The sequence below is a fragment of the Cyclopterus lumpus genome, chromosome 11, assembly GCF_009769545.1.
Source record: "Cyclopterus lumpus isolate fCycLum1 chromosome 11, fCycLum1.pri, whole genome shotgun sequence".
Classification (NCBI taxonomy): domain Eukaryota; kingdom Metazoa; phylum Chordata; class Actinopteri; order Perciformes; family Cyclopteridae; genus Cyclopterus; species Cyclopterus lumpus.
Window position 1 is genome coordinate 12,117,240 of NC_046976.1, and position 21,215 is coordinate 12,138,454.

At 42.6% G+C, this 21,215-nt stretch overlaps 1 protein-coding gene across 1 annotated transcript in view; it reads right to left on the minus strand.

Moving 5' to 3' along the window:
• Positions 1-19,236, minus strand: part of cdk6 (cyclin-dependent kinase 6) — a 33,578-nt gene extending 14,342 nt beyond the window's left edge. Inside the window, exons 1-4 of the mRNA XM_034544498.1 lie at positions 18,713-19,236; positions 17,522-17,879; positions 14,668-14,803; positions 9,676-9,843 (exon numbers count right to left, since the gene is read on the minus strand). Coding sequence (XP_034400389.1) covers positions 9,676-9,843; positions 14,668-14,803; positions 17,522-17,745 — 528 coding nt within the window. The 5' untranslated portion in view covers positions 17,746-17,879; positions 18,713-19,236. The remainder of the gene's footprint in view (positions 1-9,675; positions 9,844-14,667; positions 14,804-17,521; positions 17,880-18,712) is intronic.
• Positions 19,237-21,215: the final 1,979 nt, after the last annotated feature.

A 21,215-nucleotide genomic window follows, 5' to 3' on the forward strand; every position in this document is an offset into this window, starting at 1 on the left:
CATAACGTCAGGTACTGATGCTTTGTTAACGTAGGAAAAGGCTGCATTGCTTTCACTTTTGTAGGAACTTGTTATAATTTTAGGTTCTCTGAAATTGTTCAGCTTGATATCTAGTTAGGATATAATCGTACCTCCATCCCCCCTACCAACTGAAACATTTGTTTTAAATGTGGATGGATGCAGAAGGGACAAATGCCCTAATCAAATTCTTCCTCTAACACTTGCAGCTGCAGGCTCAAATATATGTGACTTCTGTCTGCTGCATGAGTTAGCAGGCATGCAGAATCAACAGTCAGGGCTGGTGTGAACCCAAATGCACACGTACAGCCTTCTAGGAAGAACCACAGAGCTAGAGCTCGGGGTATATCCGCCTGCGATGCCGAGTTACTCGAAAACCTGGCCGCATCTGCAGATTGAGACCTTTATATCACACATGCGTGCACTCGCAGACAGACACACAGAGAAATAGATGTTTTAAGCAACACCCGAGCAACTTGCACTGTAAGCCACTGTTTTTGTAGCAGTGCATCTATACATGCATTATAGGATAGGAGAGACATTAACATTTTGTATATGTTGTCAATACATACAATGAAAAAAATATAAGATAAAATAGTACGTTCAATATACTTTCTGACCCATTCAATCACATTTGTCTTTGCTCAGGACAATTATTTTTGGAAAAAGGACCACAAACATCAAACCAAACAAATACGGTGCTTTCCCTTATTTTGTGCTGCTTTTGGTAAATATTTTCAGTTTTAGACTAACACACATTTGTTGTGCTACAGTAGTCTACATTTGGACCTGGACCATCTACCGTTGGAGTACGTCACTCCCGATCTCACATCATGTGGAGTTTTAATCTGCTGCTTTGGATTGCGCTATGTTCGACTCTCACGAGCGCATCTGTATTATTCATGTATCATCCTGTATTATTTTATTGTAAGGTGACCTTGGGTGACTTGAAAGGCGCCTCCAAATAAAATGTATTATTATTATTATTATTTGTTTTGCTACAGTGTCTACAGCACCCATGATTATCATAATAAAGCAACATGTAACTTAGTGTTGGACAACAGTGGAGGTCTATGACAGAGAGGAATATGCCATGTCAGACTTTGGAAACACAGGTTATTTTTAGTATGCTCAATACATTCTTGGTTTTGAATAGAATTACAATATCCTACATTTTAACAATGTGATTGACAAATGATTTGTTTGTCCCCATCCACTCACACCACTGAGAAAGTGCAATCCATTAAGCATTTGTGAAATTATTAATTATCATTATGTGAGGTCATTAAATTATTAACAAGGTACTCCTTTTAATTTCCAAACAGACCAATGTCAATCCTGCTGTACTCAGCACACTAATCCTTTTCTCGCTCTCTATCAACTGCCTCTCTTTCTCCGTCTGTTTCTAAAGTCCCATGAGTCCGTAAAACACTCTGAAATGCAGTAAAGTCTATATACAACAAACAGTTGGAGAGCCTGTAATATCCATGACTGCATTTTGAATAGTTTCACTCTCCATAAAATACTTTACTGTCTCCGTGTTAAGGAAGTCTCAAGTCTGCTATACTTAATATCTCAAAACTAATACTCTTACAAAGGACTATGCTCCGAGTCATGGCTGTAACACTCAACCTAATAACAGTTTTCATGGAGATGATTATAACTACACACAGACTGTTGTAAAAAGAAACATTCCCCAATTGCAATGTGGTTCTGAGCTTTCTTCTGTCCTTTCCTTCCGACCACGTTTGCATTCCTTCTTTCTTAGTCTCTTTCTCACCCTTCTCATTCTCTGTTCTGCTTCACATATCCCTTCATTACCCACTCCTGCTTGCCTCTGTACAGGTTGCATGAAAACGGACACACAGACACACACAGTATGTAGGACAATCAGGCACAAGAGAGTGAGTCAGCCCTTAACTGTGCAATGCAGTGTTTTGCTCTGAGGTCAGCTGCTTTGAATTTTCAATCCGTTTCTCCGACTTTCTGACACCCTTCTTTTCTTCCACATGGTAACAGAAAAGCCATAGGAGGTCAGATAAAGCCTCGGGAGGAAAAAGAAAGAAAGACAGAAAGAGAGAGAAAGAGAGAGAGAGACAGAGAGAGAGAGAGAGAGAGAGGCTGACTCCAGATTAAAGGACAACATTCTGGGAATTCCTTTCTGCTGAGAGCATCCTCCCCCTCACCAACACCACCATCCTCCTCACTGCGGATCCCTGCTCTGCTTCAGGAGGAAATGGCTTCTTGCCCCAGTGGACCTCCTGACCTCTTGGGCCGGACCTCCAAACTTGTCTGACTTGCAACATCCGGACCTGTACCACCAGTACACCGTGCATGGAGTATGACAATGGGCGGCTTGCATGTGAGCGCGGGGCGTTTGGTTTGGGCTGCGTTATGTGCGAGTACTTGCACGTGACTAAGTGGGCAACTGCTTTGGCCTGTGTGCCTGCAAATGTATGCATGCTATCTATAGCATGCGTTTGATGTTTAAAAAGGGTAATTCTGGTTTATTCCAACTTATTTGCATATAGTGTTAGTTATGCAATAGTGCTACTGGTATGTGGACTTCTTAAACTTTGGAAAGAGCCAGGCTAAGCTAATCGCCCCCCGGTAGTAGCTTTATATTCAACGAATAGCCATCAGGGTGGTATCAATCTTTTTATCTAACTCTTTTATAGTCTGAGAAATACACGTAATCACTTTCCTTGAAACAGCTGCCTTGTTTTTACAAGCTGTTGATTGTCTCCCCACTTGGGTTTTTGGCCCAGTCAGATTTGGTTGTAGTAATGTTGCCGTGTTCCCAGATCTCAGCAATGACTTCGATGAGCACAAAATGTATAATTACCCATAGAAATGATGACTAAAATAATACCCAGGTTGCAATGAACCAGAATAAATAATGAGCACATTATGTACATTCTTCATCCCTGCGCCCTCCTCAACTCTCATCACCGCTACCTGACACAAAGATTTTCCCGTCACTTTCCATGTGGACTTTCGAGGGGGACCGTCACAGTGACCTGATGCCATGAGGATGAGGCCAGGGGCTTAAGGCTGCTGCGCCAGAGGTACTGGGGCTGATGGAGCTTGGCCGGGGGCCCGTGTTTACATTCCCCCTCACTGAGGAAGCCCAGGATGAAAGAGCACCACTGCACACACAGACACATACCATCTACACACATATGCACACTTAACAGACAAGTACTTTGGACGCACCAGAGGCCAAATTATAGGTGTAATTGAGTCAATAAGAGCAGGATTGGAAGTTTTAACTTTTCAGCCATTACTGAATGAAGGGGAATACATGTACAGGCACGTTAACTCCTTCCGGAAAAGGCTCGACTGTTTGATGCTCTAAGTCTTAAGCTAGAATTTGATTAGATTCCTGAAAGCAACTAGTCACAAATTAATGTCTTCCTGCATAAATCTAAGGGAGGAAAATGGACAAAGGCTTCAGAGTGTATAGGCAAGCCCCATATGGGAGAGGGAGAGCGGATGTTATAATAATAATATGAGCACAACTATGCACTGAGAGAGTACAGTGGAGTTGCGGCTGTAATGTTGTGTCTCCAGAGAGGCCCCATTCGAAGCTCTAGCAGTCAGCCATGTTGTAAACACCATTATTTCACTCCTCCCTCACTTTCCCTCTTTCTTTGTCTTGTACTGCAAAAAGAACAATTTACAATCCCAACAATACAGCTACACCAGGCCAAGAAAGGAAATAAGGAAGGAGAAAGAAGATTTTAAAAAGGAGATGAGCGGGAAAAGTAGAGGGGGGGGGGGGGGGGGGGGGAGGGGGATCTTCGCGGCTGGAAAGAAAAGTGCAAGAGCAGCACACAAACTGTACACAGTAAAACAGAAAAAGGGGGCACTACAACTGTTGCCAAAGTATGCACAGTGGACAGGAATGCAGCATGGGGCCCTCGGCGAGCGAAACAAAGACAGCACAGTCAGGGGCTCTCTCTCCCCAGTGCTACCACATCCGCACATCATTAGCTGGAAAATTCCTGATATATGCTGTAATTTCTTTCCCCCCCCCTCTCTTCCTCTTGCCGTTGCTGGTACAGACAAGGCTTTAATATTCAGATGCCGGTGTGCGCACGTGCACCACACTCACACGTCAGTACCCCCTTTTACCTCCACCTGGAGCATTGCCAGGAGACCATCAACAATTAATGCAGTGAAGGGCAGAGGAGAGTGAGCGTGTGTGTGTAGAGTGGTGATACCACTGCTCTTTCAGACACTTCACTAGGGGTACAAAACCTGCAGTGTGCATGTGAAATGCATCTCTACTTTATGTGTCGTACAAACATTATTAAACAATGTAGTCATCTGCCTTTGAATGTGTGCATGTATAGTATGTCCCTTTTCATATAAGTGTATAAACTATGTGTGTGTGTGTGTGTGTGTGTGTGTTTGCCTATGTCAAATTGGGGCCAGCCCCTTTGCTCCAGCCGGCTGCAGTCAAAGCATAGAGGATGCCTTTTCCTTTTTTTCCCATGCAGAGCTGTTTGAGGAGATATCTAAACATTCCCAGAGTGTGCTGCACGTGCTCTCCTGCGTGCAGTGCAAGGGTTTTCCCCTTCTCCCTTCTGCTGCCTGCCTGCCTGCCCAGAGTAGAAACGCATTGTCTGGCAAAAGAGATTCAAAGACACGACTGTCAATTCAGTTTTATTGGGTCCGTTCCTGAACCCTGTTGTATAGCGAGTTACTGATGTTTGCATGTATAGCATCGTAGCGTAAGGATTACGGGAGTCTTGAGACTGCACGTTTGTTCTGCAAAGAGGTTTTCTTTAAATGATCGTCTTGAAACTGTTAATAAATAAAAGCTTAATTCATTTGAATCAAGGGCAAAAAGAACCAGCATCTAAAAATGTTTGCTGACTTAAAGACAGCTCATCTTCATCACTATCTTGCTTATCCCAACCTGTAATAAAGAAGAACCCACCAATCCACACATTCCCCTAACCCATACCGAAAGATTTTAACTCATATTCATAGTCAAACATGGGCCCTACAATTCATAGTGAAAACCCAAATCCAGACTGAATAGAGTCGACTGCTCTTGAAAGCTCTGTATTGTAAAAGTCTGTCTGCTGTTTGAGCAAGGGCAGGAAATCTGGTTTCAATTTGTTTAATGTTGTCTGAGAGATGGGTGTCTAATTCTGGTAAGCGTAGTGGGAGGGCTATAAGCAGAAGAACGAGGGGGAAGAATGGGGAAAATACCTTTGATCAGGTAACAATTTCACTCCTTTGCAACAACAGCATTTACAGGAAACTATGACTGTGACTGTACACACCGTGTTACAAGATTCTATTTTTAAAAAGCTAACAATAACAGTAAAAACTATTGGTTCATTTGATGATATAAAAATGGACATTTAGAAGACATTTCATGTACTGGAAAAGGGCAAGCAAACCTGAGGAGTCTAAAAATTCCCTTTGGTTATCGTGTTACTCAATAAAAGACTCACTTAAGATAAGCTCGGAGGCAAGACCAAAAACATTTTCACCACAAATAAATTCATCTCCTGTGATTTATGGCAACCCCTCAAATTGTGTTGGTTTTGATCTAGATAAACACACAAGTTCGATACCAAGTGCCTTCACAATAGCCTAGTGGCATTCCCCTCGAGTTTCCCAAATCCAATTTGACAGGCAACAGCATGCATGAGCGTGGAAGCTAATGGCTTTCATAGGACCATCATGTGGCTGGTGAAGATGAAGGTTAGCGTTTCAGTACACCTTTGTGTGCTTAATTCTGGGTTGATTATGTTTTATGTCTGAGGTTTGAGGATGTAGATGAAGGTAAACGTTACTAGCCATGAATTACACGGTCTACAGTGATTGAATGACATGAGACCGATCTGCGTCAGTGAATGAGAAATAAAATATTCCCAACATCCTTCCCCCCCCCCATGAGAACGACAAAGCGATGACAAGACGGCACAGACGCCATTAAACAAACTATGAAGATCAACATGTTTTATCTTAACTAAAATTAAGTTTAAAAAAAAAACTAAACGTTATCAAAAGTCTTTATTTTTGTCCGTATCTCACGTGTTTAAAAGATAAAATCCTCTGTTAAATAAGTTAAACTAAAACTTCTAAATGATGTTAGTGACTGAAAAGCTAAATATAATCTGATGACTAAAAGGGCACATTCGCCATAAGGACTTTTAACCAACTTTGTCAACTAAAATGTTAAAATTCTTGTCAAATGAAACGAATAAAATTATGAAGGCTAAAAATGGCTCGAATGTGACTAAATATGAGATTTTTCTTATTAAGTGAAAGATTAAAGATCTGAAGTAGCTGCCAACATTAATACTTTAGATAACTCACCTTATGATTACATTTCCAAAACGCTGGTGCAACAAGTTACAATGCCTGATGCACCGGAGAAAAAGACTATCTTAAGTTAGGATGCTACTTTTAGCTTTCAGGATGTTTTAGGAATGCGTTCCCTGACTTTGATTGGATGGGTCCAAGTCAGATGATGAAAGATCTCCTTCTAACTTGAGTTAATAAGTCATGTTTTAACACTGTATTACATGGGATTTCAGTCTCTTGGCAGTCTTGGGCTGTATATTTCTGCTTTTATTCCAAATTCAAAAACATGAAATGGTTTTCTCTAAAGTGGTTTGACAGAACTGGATCTCAATGAGATGGACAGAAAAAGCCCCCTCTCCGCTTTTTTCTGGAATGTCAGATTAACCCATCAGCTTTTCCCATCTGCCTGTCACTCAAGGTTGCACAATGAGCCTGTAGCCAGACTGGGGTCATTAAAAAACCATCAACAAAGCAACGGATCTCCAGGGACTGCCAAGGGCAGCCTAATCTGGACCCCAGTACCAACCCAATGGGTGGTCTCCCTCCCTCGCTCTCTTTCAGGGAGGGTGAAATATGTGCAACATGGTAGGTGGGTGATTGCGACGAGGCCATCAGTCACGCGCAACCATGCATGTGCAACTGCACCAAGACGCCATTGCACATGTTTTTTGGTCAATGACATATTTACAACTGGTAAATCATCAGCAAAAAGTACAAGAGCGCTACTTTCAGTCATTAACACTGGGAAAAAAATAAGAGGAGCAAGGGACTCTTTTTGAGAACTTTATGTAAATGCAGCCATCTTGTCATTCTCGAAGTGCTAAATGAATCACTTTGAAAGTGAGAGAGAAGTGTCTTGTTCTCTTAAGCAACAGCAGTTCTCCAAAGCCCATCTGTCTACCAGTAACGGTGGCATTAGGTGACTAAATAAGCAACTGCTGCTCTGTTGGGCAAAGGGGAAGATCCTCTTAAACACTGTATTTGTGTACATGTGCGCTGCACACAGCGTAGATTATCTGCTTTTATTAGCAAGAGGAAACACTGAATGGAGATTATGTGTGTGTTGGACTGATAGGGGGATTCCAGAGATAGGAACATTCATGTAGAACCAAAGATCCTGTGCTCCCTTTGCAGCACTACACACACACACACACACACACACACACACACACACACACACACACACACACACACACACACACACACACACACACACACACACACACACACACACACACACACACACACACACACACACACACACACACACACACACACACACACACACACACACACACACACACACACACACACACACACACACACACACACACACACACACACACACACACACACACACACACACACACACACACACACACACACACACACACACACACACACACACACACACACACACACACACACACACACACACACACACACACACACACACACACACACACACACACACACACACACACACACACACACACACACACACACACAATTGTGTAACACTGATGATCTGGTTAGGCACATCTTCCTCTTTGATTGTCAACTGTGCATCATCATCAATTAAAGTGATAAACTGTAGAAATCACCTGGAGGAAATACTGAGAAGTTATATCAGAGTCGTAAAAATGTCCATTGATAATAATGAAGAAAAATTACAGTTTAGGGCTGGGACGAGTCCCACGATACTAAACTTTGAAACTCAATCAGTCGCAAACAATCTGTTGTGACTTTTCTTAGACAAACATTTATCAGTACTTCTTAAAAGTGGCAAGATACTAGACTGGGATCATTTTGATTGCCTCTCAACATGCTTATGGTGATATATGTCAGCTCTAGGAGATAGGAGCGTGTGTCCACTCGCCCGGCTGCTCATCTCTTGTTGTGCAGTGACAATACACACAGTTGCATGTGTCCATCTGATGCTGAGAGCTTAATGGATACACAAGAACATTGCATTCTTTCCCAAAGGATGTTTATATTTACTGTTGCTCCACTAGAAGAGCCTGATTTAAGTTCCCATGAGCTTAGCCAACTTGGCATAATACAAAAACGGCCTTCTCCTACAACCCTCATCCTCCTTCCCTTCTGTGATGATACGTTTTAACCCCTCTAAAATGAAACAAACGCAAATTGTACAAGGTTTGTAAATCAGGGTAATTAGCAAAAGAGCTAAAGTCATGGGTGCATATATCCGAGTGAATGTGAGAAAACCTTCTCCTGGTAAATACAGGTTCATAACAAGGTACTGCGCTACTGTTGCTGGCTACCTTAATCTAAAAAGTCTCATCTCTCCCAAAGACTCCTTTCAGTCTCCCTCTCTATTTTATCTGGTGATCAGAGCCCAGAGCTCAACAGTTGGACATCAAAGTACCGACAGTGGAAAGGGAGGTGTGTCTGTCTCTCCTCATCTGTCCCATCCCTGTCTGCAACAGCCACAGAGGGATTCGTGAGACGGACCACGGGGGCCTCTCACTTTACACAGAGAAACCCTATCATTTGGCTCCGTGCTGCAGCGCTACCCGCCGATGCCAGTGCCCGCTACATCACATTAGACGCTTTTTATCTAGCCCTCTTGAGATGGGAGGGTAGTTCAAGCCAGTGTGTGTGTGTGTGTGTATCCGAGTGTGCCTTGATGAGAATGACGGCGTGAGTTTGAGTAAGGCAAAAATATAAATGTGCAATGAGAAAAGCATAAGCAATGTGCAAAGACATGCACACATTAGCTTTTCAAAAAGATCCTACAACCGACGGCAATTAATCGATGAAAGAAGGTACATGACGTTTCTTTCTGAGTTGGTGTTTTTCCTCACTTGTTTATGTTGATATTTTCTGTTTGTTTGTCACTTTTTGTTATGTATGTTACATATGTTCACTTTATAAGAAAAATAGGGGACTGCTGGCTATGAGTTCCAAATTATCTAAATCTAGTATATTCCCTCAATAAAAATATCACTCATCATTCAGACTTTTTGTGAGTAGATTTCAGTGAGAAGTAGTGGAGTAAAGGAATAAGGATACAGATGTACTACTCAGTGTTAACCAAAGTAAACAGGTGCAGAAGAGCCCAACTATGAACTCCATAGGACATCAAACAACAATATATTAGATCATGTATTATTCTCCAATCCAAGTCTATTTGTGTCTATGACCCAGTTAAACATCCTGTGACCCACTTTTGGGTTTATTTTCATCAGTTGTGAAGCTATGGGCTCACAGTGTTTGGGAGTGTTTATTTTGAGGCACCCTGTTGTAAGGAACTATTGGATGAACCCTGCCGAGTTCAGAGATATGAACAACATGACTCACCACAGAGGTGAGCGCCATCTGGAAGCTGTAGATGCGGGCTAGCCCAAAGTCAGCCAGTTTGATCTGTCCTCCGCTGGTGACCAGGATATTCTGGGGTTTCAGGTCACGGTGTACCACGCGGTGCGAGTGCAGGAAGTCCAGCCCCTGGAGCAGCTGGTACATCATATCCTGTAGGACAACGAAACAGAAAAAACTAAGATGATTGATGTAAACATGACAAGGAGACATAATCGATACAGGGACATTCAGCACAGACTACATGGTTGAAGTCTGCTTACATTTTTCTGATGTGGCTCTGAGATGAAGTTAGATGGTTTTATGACCCAACACTTCAACATTTAACATCGTAATGTATTCCTCTGCCAAACCAGGATACTAAAGGCCTGAATGACAAGACCCTGCAGTGAGAAGTTTAGTAAAAAGGGAGAGACATTGTGGTATGGAGGGAGTTAACTAGAGGAGGCATATGTCTTTTCTTGTGACAGATGTTTGATAACTGACACGCACGGCAGACAGCGGCCCTGTTCGGTACAACTATGGATCTGTTTCTCAGCAGCTGTCCTGCTCGGGTTAATTGGCACCCGTTCTCTTTTTATGACCTCAGAACTGGCCATAGATACTGCAGCCATGACACACTAGCAAAAGTAACATGGATGAACTATGTCTAAACCAGCTTAGACTTGTTCTTTTCAAACCGAAATACTCTCAAACAGGTCCCGCAACCGTAAACAAACAACAAGTCATTACATAGGATTGTGGTGCAGTGGTTTTGGTTGAGCTTTGGTTTGGAAAAAATGAAGTTTAGGGAAAGCTATTTCAAATTAATAACAGATGCAAATTAATAAATATGGAGTATATGTAGGTAGAAACATAAATCCCAATAATTACTCTGTTAGAAACTCTCAGGTGACAATGTGGACATGTGTTGGTGTGTTGCATCCTGGACTGTGCACCCAACTCCACACTTGCATACACTCCATCCTACACACCCACACACACACACAAACCCTGACACACACCCCCAAAAGCCTCCGCCAAGACCTCACAAGTGACATGGACCTGGGCCCGCAGTTCTATTCACTGGCCCACCAGCTGGTGAGTGAGTCAAAGGGGTCTGCACACTCAAGCAGAAAACATTAGCAAACGGCGTGGGGCTGGCTGCTGTGCTGGCCACAGAGGAGGAGACAGGACGCCCCACACAATGCTGTGGCGATGTGGAGTGATGTGTGTGTTTTTAGATTCACAAACTGGATGTCCCTTTGGGTCCGTGTTAACATAATATGTGTTTATCTACATTCCCATTTGTGTGTATGCACTCCAGACTGTGTAAGGGTGCCTTAGTGTGTGTGTGTGTGTGTGTGTGTGTGTGTGTGTGTGAGAGTGTGTAAGCATGCACATGTGTGTGTGCCCTCTGACCAAGGGCAGGCAGGATGCATAAACAGACCTTCCTTTCTACATCTCCATCCAGCCATGACCCAGAGAGGAGGGCAGCAGGCAGACAGGGCCATAGGAGAGAGGCAGGCAGTTGGTGATTGTGTGTGTGTGCGTGTAGGGGGGCTGACACAATAGCATGCACCCCCCTCACGCCCATCAGTTCCTCTCTGCTTTAAATAGCCATTTCACTGTGCTTCCTTTCAGCAGCATTTCTTAGTAAACACTAATTATCTCAGAAGTGTGACTCTTGGATAAACACACAAACAATCTTGGCCCCCTTGGCCCGAGTGCCACCGTTTCTGCTGTATCAATTACCATGAGAAATATTCCAATTATGTTTAACACCATAACTGGCTGCATTGCAAATAGGAGTGCCAAGTTCAAAGAAATTAGAAGCGCCAAATTAGCACACTACCACAAAGTTTAAGACCACATGTGGTACGGACAGCTACTGTGAGCCGTCACTAAACACAAAGTTGATTTCAGCAGCAATAAGACTCACAAGAGTTGCTCAACACATAACCGTCTTCAACTGTCAGCATTTCAAACTTCAAAAAGCCTACAAACAACTTGGCTAGGAGGAAACAAAATCACACAAAGTTGGCAACAGATCTGACCCTGAAAAAGCCGGAAGATCAGGAAAAAAGTAGTCAGCCCTCTGCAAGATGCAGTCAAAACATGTCTTTCTGAGTGTGCCTCCTTTTCTAATGCAAATGTACCAGAGGCAGCCATATTGTTTATTGTAGCTAGGCACAATATGGGACATCTGCCGGTTAGCGTTAGTGTAATTCCCTCCCCATGCTTCATTAACCTCCCCCTTTATGGGCCAAGAGAATGGAGTTGGATGATGGCTGCGGAGGAGGGTGGGTGAGACCCAAGCCCTGGCCCGACTGACTAGCGCTGAGGCCAGGGCCGCCAGGCTCCTTGATGTCCTTCCAGCTCATTTGATTCCTAGAGGAGGACCGCTTTCATCAATGACCATGTGGTGGGTCTTGAGTCTGAGTACGGCTGAGTGGGTGGTGAAGGGTGGGGGGCTTAAATAGACAGGCAGGAGCAGGGTGGGGTTGTCTGATGCTGTGGGTAGATTATTTTTAACGAAAATAATGCCTGTTCTTTTTGGTTTTGGGTCTTTAGCTGAGGGTGAATGTTTTTCTTTGGTTTTCAAGGCGGTTGCTCTTGAATAGGTTAGAATTTAATGAGGTGGGCACAGGTGTGGTAAATCTGGGATTGCTGGACTGAGATCCACTTTCTGGTGTCATCTGGTATAGACGGGGTCAAACTAAGTTGCTAGGAAGGGGTGCAATTGGGGGGTTACTGTGCAGTGTCCACTGTCCTAGAAATAACAGGGGATGGTGCCTGTGTCATCTTGTCACTCCAACGTTGTCCTTTTGTCCCCTCAAGGCTCCAGGGATGTTAGGCGAAAGCAAAAGGAGGGGTGCCTGAAGGGGTCCGTATGCTTCAAAAGTGCTTGTTGAATCATTGAACATTGTTAAAAACCTCTTCCCCAAAACGTTTTCCAACATCAGAATTGTTACATTCCGATTAATGTCGATCCCCAGATTGCATATTGTTACTGAATATATAGGCCAATGATCGTCAGTAAACGGATGGTTAAACTGTAACTAATCCGCGGTTCACATGCCTCCTTGGTCATTTTCTACATCCAAAATGCTCCTACAAAGCAAATTAAAAGGCACTTTTTGGCAGATATAAGGCTGGAATTACATTTTTCTCTTAAATCTTTCCAGCTCTTGTTCTAAACGCTTCATGCGAGTGGTACGACTCTCGCACACAAACAAAGGGGTACACCTCAAAGATAATACAGCTTATTTAATTGTGACCTTATATGACCGTGGTTTCGGGCAAATCCATCCAAGTCTCACGTTGTCTTTTTTACTTCCTCAGCTCCACTTTTTGTGTGTAAAATCAAATGCAACTCTGAATGCTTTTGAGAAGAGACCATCCCAAAGTATGCGCCATTATCAACATTTGAGCGATTGTATGACAGACGGCTTTCGCTGCGCCATCGAGTTTAGACATTCAAAACCAGCCATTAACACTTTTGCCTCCAAAAGGTGAAACGTTTGAGAATTGTGGCAACTAATGATTACTGGCCACGCCAAATTTAGCAAATGCTAATGAAGGAATTATCAAAATTGTCATGAATATTATATTAATCAGGGTATCATTTGAGCCCTAGAATAAATATAATATCCATAACGTATGAACAATGAAATTGCTTCAACTTCCAAAAATAATTGTCGCCTGAATCATTTTGTCTTTAACAAGTCGGAAAACAGCCAAGAGTCCAAGGAGACATATTGACATTCTGTAAGACCAACAGCGCAAAGCCAGAGATATTCAATAAATGGTGTAAAACTAGGCACCCAGGAAATCGCCACATGATAAATGTTGCAAAAATGACAAACAATTAATCTATTATTAGTTGCTGACACATTTTCTGTCAACGAATAAATGAACTGACTAAATTGCAAAAAATGAATAACAATTTGAATTGGCAAGTTTTCATGTGCTTTAGTATTGCAGTTGAGGTACAATATAAACACAATCACCGCCGCACCGAGATTTCCATAGAAACCAGAGCACCATACACTGTATCGACTTCAGCGAAAACCCTGGGAAAGCCTCGGGTGGGATCTACCCGTCTCGTCTACGCTTGCAGCTCGACACAAAACGTTCACACATGAACCCGGCCCTGGGGTGAAAACCAACGGTTACTCAAGCTGCCACAACTTCTCCGTTTCAAATTGACACTTTAAACTCTGAGGACTATATTCAAAATGTAGGGATATACAGTATATAACATTGGACACAATGCATTCACAGACCTTGGGGTGAAACACGATGAAGAGATTTAGTGTGGGAAAGATTAAAATAAAAAAAGGAGACAGTTACAGAAGAAAGGAGCTGGCTCCACATCAATTTCTGACCTTTTGTCAAAGTGTAAATGGACACTTAGTGGATATGTTTAATGAATTGGAGAATGTGATAGTTGTGGTTATATTGAATCTGTTCAAGGGAATGGTTGATACGGGGGTGGAACTTCTGTCAAGTACAATGTTGGCATCAAATGGAGTACTAAATATATCGTTTTTTAATATTACAGAATTGTTAAAACCCAAAAAGGGACAAATTTAAAATCCTGTTTCTCTCCATCTGTAATGCAGTGTAAACTTGGAGGGAGACAAGGCAGATTGAAAATGGAGAAAGCAGGGAGTCTCTAATTTGGAGCCCATCTGCCACATGTGTTGCCCTTCAAAATGCTCTGGTACCTCTGATGTTGGAGGGAACTGCACTCTGTCCTCCTTGTCTTTGGCCAAGAACAATCACTCACTCAGACTGTGGTCTTGCAGCATTCAAGCTAGAGTATTAGCAAATAGCTTCCTATATATTTAAAACACTGTGAATATCGTTTTAAATGAACATCTTACTTGTTTTTAAATGTATTCCTCACTGGTGCTTTAATAGTGGGGACAACAGAAGTCACCATCAGTATCCGTCTTCCACAGCACTTCAAGATAACAACATTATTGTTACCTTGATGGTCTCAGGTGGTACTCCAGGATCAGGGGCTTTCTCCAGGTATGTTGTCAGGTCCTGATCCACGTGCTCAAAGACCAGAGTGAGCTTTGTTTCTCGGTCAGTCCGAGAGACCGTGCACACATCAAACAACCTAGAACAAGAGGAACAGGTGGAGGAGATCAATACAATTGATTCGATGGGGTCCGCACTGCTCAACTCTTATTACAACTAATCAAAATGAATATCTCTTTGTTATTATGTCTGCATGTTCTTTCTTTTTCAATTAATTCCATTGATCACTCAGTCACCCTGTCCTTCCACAATAGTTTACCCTATGGTGAGCAGTAAATGCAGATGTCAGACTATCAAGGAAAGCTGCACTGTTTTAACTTGAATGGCGTAAAGATGACCGACAGTCAGTCATCTTCACATTTAGCAAAGCTAAAGCATTGCATTGCCCTTTTAGTACCATGTAGCACAGTTGTATTGACAGTTTTGATTCCACCGTGTAAAGCTTTGAAATACACAATCTTGCATTCTTCTTTTTATTGACAATTATCCCATGAAAACTGAACAGCTGAGAATTGGACACATATTTGTGGTTGATCAGGTGATAGATCATCCATTCTTGGATATTACATCCAACGACTCTGGACTCTCGGCTCCTGGGTGTTTAAACTATAGCCAAGAATCCAGATTATGCCAGCAGACCTGCCAAGGCGGGCTTTGATGAAAAGCTGAAAAAAGCTATCCAGTATGTCCTCTTCAAAGAGCTTGGGGACCACAAGCAGCATTCCTTAACCGGCACTATGACAACTCCTGATGCTCGATGGGAAGGCGAGTGGCCGCTGGCTGTAGCTGCAGAGGCAGCATCTTGCATCAAAACAACACAGGAGACGAAGGGAGCCATGATGGATCTACATAAGACGTGTTGGGTTACAAAGTAATGAGTTATTGTAGTCACATCGCGTAAAATATTTTATCATTAAGTGTGAATGAGCAATTTAAGTGATAAGTGTTTAAATGTGTTGGCTACAAAACATTAAGCATAGTCTCCCCTTACTCCAGCAATACCCAGTCCACTGATTACAAGGGGGTAATGATGCCTCGTTGGATATGAATGATAGAGGTTTCCCATCGATCTTTGCATTTTGAGGTAGAAAGGTAAAGCTGGCATCGAGTGGTACCATCAATCAGTCGACATGACTTGAAAGCTTTGGAGGACAATTATTAGGTTACCACCATTAAAAGCTCCGAGCAGGGTTTGTTACATATCGTCGCATTGGGTCAATACATATATTGTAGCTCTAGTCTAAGTTAGTTCAGTGAGTGGCGATTCATTCAAGGTATTAGAACTGTGCATGGGGTCACCGAATAGACGGCACCCTCCTCTTCAAGCGCTGGGGTTAAACGCCCCTCACAGCTCGATTGTTGGGCTACAATGGGGGCTCTCAGCAGACACTGAACATATGGAATGAATAATGGGCCTCATTACAAACATCCAGGGGTTGCCTGGAGTCACACAGAAGGCCCACAATGCACCCTTCCTGGCCTGAGCTGTTTTGCTTGTTGGCTAAACTGGCCGAAAGTGAAATTCCACCAATAGTCCAAAGAGCCGACAGTTTTCACTCTTGAACTGATATATTGCAACAAATGCTCCTGTATGTTTTTTAAACTAACCCTTCCACAGTAGCGCACACAGTGTGTTCAACCACTAAATACAACTGACCCAAGAAAACTTTATAGCCATTAACGCATTTGTCTTCCAGTGAGAAAAAAACCCATTGTGATTAAATTAAGAGAAAACCATAACCATTATCCTCAATTATTCATTTATACACTGGGGAATTATTGTTAGAGGCACAAGGGCGCTAGCCAAGCTTCTGAATCGTCCATTTAGTGCTTCCCCTTCAATCCCAAAGCACTCAATATTCCATAATAAAAAAGTACCAAGGTCAGACCTTGGCTACAGGCAACATATGACGCAGTATCTGCCTACCGACCTTGCAGTGAACAATTCATTACAAACTGAAAGAAAACGGCCTCTGTGTGCAGAGGTGAGCAAACTGGGCTCTAAGTTAAGTTTAAAATGGCTGTATTCAGTTGATCCAACCTGATTTACTGAGTGTCAGCGTCTTGCTCAAGGGCAATTGGACAGCATAGATCAGTATTGATGGGCAAAAATTAACATGAATATATATGACATGCATCAAACATGCTTTTTAATGGGTAGTATAGCTATTTTATATTATAGCTAAGAAGTTACATACTACATAGTGGGATTGATTATATATATATATATATATATATATATATATATATAGATATATAGATACATACATACATACACACATACATACATACATACATATACACACACACACACACACACACACATATATACATATACACACACACACACACACACACCAATCAATTATGAAAATAGTTTTTGCAAATCCACGTTTAGGCCGAACTGAGAAAACTATGTAATTGAAGCCGACCAATAGTAATGAATAAGAGGCGTACTTTCAAACTGGACGCGTCACCAACAATACAGAGAACATGGGAAATGAATAATGTTCTGATCCGACAGATGTGCCCGCTAACAGTGGCTCCAAGCGGCTACTTGTTATGCAACCCACATTTTCATATGGTCAGCAGAAAAACGTTAAAGAGGACTTTTGATACAAAAAGAATGAGTATGAGCATAGGCCTAAAAAAAGTCTCATGAAGCAGCATGGTTGCCACCAGAGACCATCAAAAGGGAAGAAGGGTGTGTGTAACTGTATGACACATTGTCTCTCTTCCCCCTCCCTCTCCCTCTCTCAAACACACACACGACTACCCACCTCTACCCCTCACTTACCTGACAACATTGGGGTGCTCAAAGGCCTCCAGCTGCCTCAGTACCGCCACCTCCCGGATGGTGGAGAGTGGCATCCCCTCTTCCTCCGTCTGGACACGAACCCTTTTTAGGGCTACAAAGCGTCCACCGTTCTTCAAATCTCTCGCCTTGTACACTTTCCCATAAGCGCCTTCTCCAATCTCGGCCACGGGTTCATATTGAGTACCAGTACTTTCTTTGTCCATTTTTGCAGATTTGTTTTGGTTTTTTTCCTCCTCGTCTCTCGTTGAAACTAGTGCGGGGAATCCCGGCGAGGGTGACGAGCCAGAGGGTTTCTCACAAAGGCATATTCACAGAAAAAAGTTGGCACATGCAATGCCTAGATGACAGGGAGACACAGATGGGGGAAGACACCATCTTTGTCAGATTTGGTCAAACGGTGCTCCAGGTAGGCAATAACAGGACTGTCATCATGTTTTATTCCGACTATCAACACAAGAGCCCCGTTGCGTCCCTACTTCCACTCCTCCTCCTCCTATTACGCACCGCAGCTCATGTCCTCCTACCACTAACACAACATAATGTAAAAATAATTCAAATTAGCCACATTTAGCATCTTTTTAAAGCTATAGTTGCACCAAATTAACAGCCTCGTGCGTTCGGCAAATTCGCCCCGCATGCAGAGTTATTGGAGTTTGTTCATGTGGGCTGTCTAACTCGGTTAAAGGAAATTAAACATTTAAAGAGACCACGCAAACGGAGAGCACAGAGCGCACACGCCACGCTGTGTTAAGTTAGCAAACTAAGCAGCGAACTGCTTCTTCGGTCGGGTTTTATCAGTTTCTGTTTGAGGCGACACAAACTTGGCGAGCACGTGGCTGTCTACTGATTGCATTGTCTGAACTTCCTACAGCAACAGCCCATTTAAAACACTGTAAAACTCAAATTTCACATCCGAAATCGTTGTAAATGTGTAAAACAATGCAGTAGCCGGGTTTAAACAATGTTTTCATTAGCTTAGATAGCTTCCTCTAATTGTTTCTAATTTAATTGTGCGTGGTCTCAAATGGGCTCATTTAAATCCTGGCAAGTCCGGGTATTGCTCTTTTCCGTTCTTGAAATGTTATTGGATTGCAAAGTAACATTTCTAGCCTCACAAATACATTTTTCGGCACACAATTCTGGATAAATATCCCCACTTTCAGTGTTTACCTTGGTATATGTTGTCAATAAAATGTCGTAACTTCGTCATGTCCGAGAAAATGCTGAGGAGGCATTCGTGTCTCGGATAAAAATGTCCTGCATCAAACGCATCCCTGTCCACTGTCCTCCATGCGGGGGCCACACAGGTAGTTGGACGGTGCAGGCTCTAATCCCCCATCCCTCAGACTGCACCAGCCCAGGCAGAGACGCTCAAACAAGGGAGGAGGAGGAGGAGGAGGAGGAGGAGGTGGCGGCGGCGGCGGAGGGCTGAACGAAAACTCTCTCACACACACACCCACACTCTCACTGCAACTTTGGGTGGTGGGGGGTGTTGGAGTGTAGGGGGTGTAGGATGGGGGGGTCATATAGGACAAAGGCAAAAGCGTGATACGGCCCTCCAAAACCACGCTCTTCTTTGGATTTTCTCCTTTCTTTCTTCTTCTTTTTTTCTGCCATATATCCCCGGATAGGCCCATGCAACTGCAGCCCCGCTCGCCTGTGTGAGCTCCGTCTCTGCCTGGCTTTCCCACGCCGGCTGAATGTGGCCTGACCCCCTTCAGAGAGGTTTGACACGGAGCGAGGACATTTCCGCATTCCTCCCCGACTACAAAGGCAAACCGCCTCCTTTTTGCTCTCCCTCGGCCTCCTCGGCGCTTTACCATTCATAGTCCCCTCCGCGGGTTTTGTCTCCTGTGTCAAAACTGGGAGCACCGCGGGGATCGGAGAGGGGAGAGAGGCCGTTTATTGGATGGACGGCCACACTATCTATCTCCCTTCAAACCATTGAGGAACTCCTGCGGCAACAATGCGCCAGCGGGGATGCAATGTGTCAAGCTCGCCCTAGATGGTCCCGAGGGGTCAGGTTCAAGGCCCGGGGGCTTGATCGTTGGCAGGGGGACTCCTTCGCTCGGGTGGTCGTCTGTAAGTCTCCATGCATGGATGATGGCCGCGTGGGCGACTAGATAGCAACGTTTTTTTTAGTGGAAAATATGGGAAATACTGCAGAGCATCTTCATCATGATCGTCTCATGGTATAGCTTTCCATTTCACAGCAAAAGATAGGAGAATATGAGATTCGGTATGTCAATTTACAACATTAATAATAATAACGACAATAACAATAATTCATAATTTGTTTAACACAAACTCAAAATTACAATAAAAGACAATTTGACTTCAATTAAAATGTATTTAATTTATTTACAACTCAACAAAGATGTAACCATACATGTATCCTACGAATTAGCCTATTGTGGTAAATTATGAATAAATGCCTGCAATATTGAAAAAACATTTCTTAAAACCTAAAACTTTGCATTTACATATCTAATCTGTGGAAATTGTATACTTTAATTCTTGTTTTTTACCAATTTATTTTCATATTTTACTGAATTTTTACTCGTTTTGTTTTATTGTAATAGGATTCGTGCTTACACTTACACAGACGATATCTCACTAACTTTCATTGTGTATCAGATGTAGACATTTAAAACCGTATGCGCTGTCTGAAAGTTCTACCAACTCCGACATAAAGTTGGTATTTCACATTTTTTCTTCTCTTTAATGCTGGACACGGTATAGACATGACAAGACTTGATGTCAGATTATCCCAATGAATAGCCAATTACAGGCGTGTAATTAAGCTGCATTATCATAACTTCATTGGGAGGCTGTATTAGAGATGCACAGAAGATCAGAGGAAGGACATTCCCCCGGTGCCACAATTAACATAAAAAAACTTGTTTTGCATGCTGCTTGTAGAATCCACTGATTTCCACTGAAAGGGTAGGTTGGGGGAAATAATGACATGGAAGTATGTATGACAATCTCTCCTGCCCAACTTTATAGGCAACCCCCAATTTAAAGCATTTGCATTACAAAACACACAATGCAGACAATGTTTCCCAGACCAATTACTGTAAATGTGGCCATCTACATTTTTTCATCATCATTGTTCTTGTGAAATCAGCTCTGAGAGCCATCGCCCAGATTGAATACATTAGCATGCATACTTCTTATTTGGCTGGAGAACAAACCAATTAGATTTGTTGTGTGCGGTATAGAGATGAGACACACACACACAGACACACACTCATTCTGCAACACTCATTGGTTAGTCAGTATCTGACAAAAAATACTTTAAAAAAAGTTTCCACTGTCTGTTGACCATGTCGTTTTAGAGACGTTGCAGCAACAAGATCAATCAAGAACATCCTGTTGTGGAGCAATATGGTCAACATGTAATTTAATATTTAATCTTGTTCTTTTCTTGAGTTCTTGAAGTTGCAGTTTGAACAATAATAATTCACAAGCGTAAACAATTATTTGATACATAATTAAACATACATTTTTATCATGATTATTGACTAATTTTATAAAAGCGATACCTTATTTTGTAACTTTTACAAGAAGCAGTCACAGTGAACAGGGCAAGAACCGGTCCGTCTTGATTTTTAGACACAAATAGTTGCTTAAGATGTGCTTATGTGGATTTTGGTGATTTACGGCACAT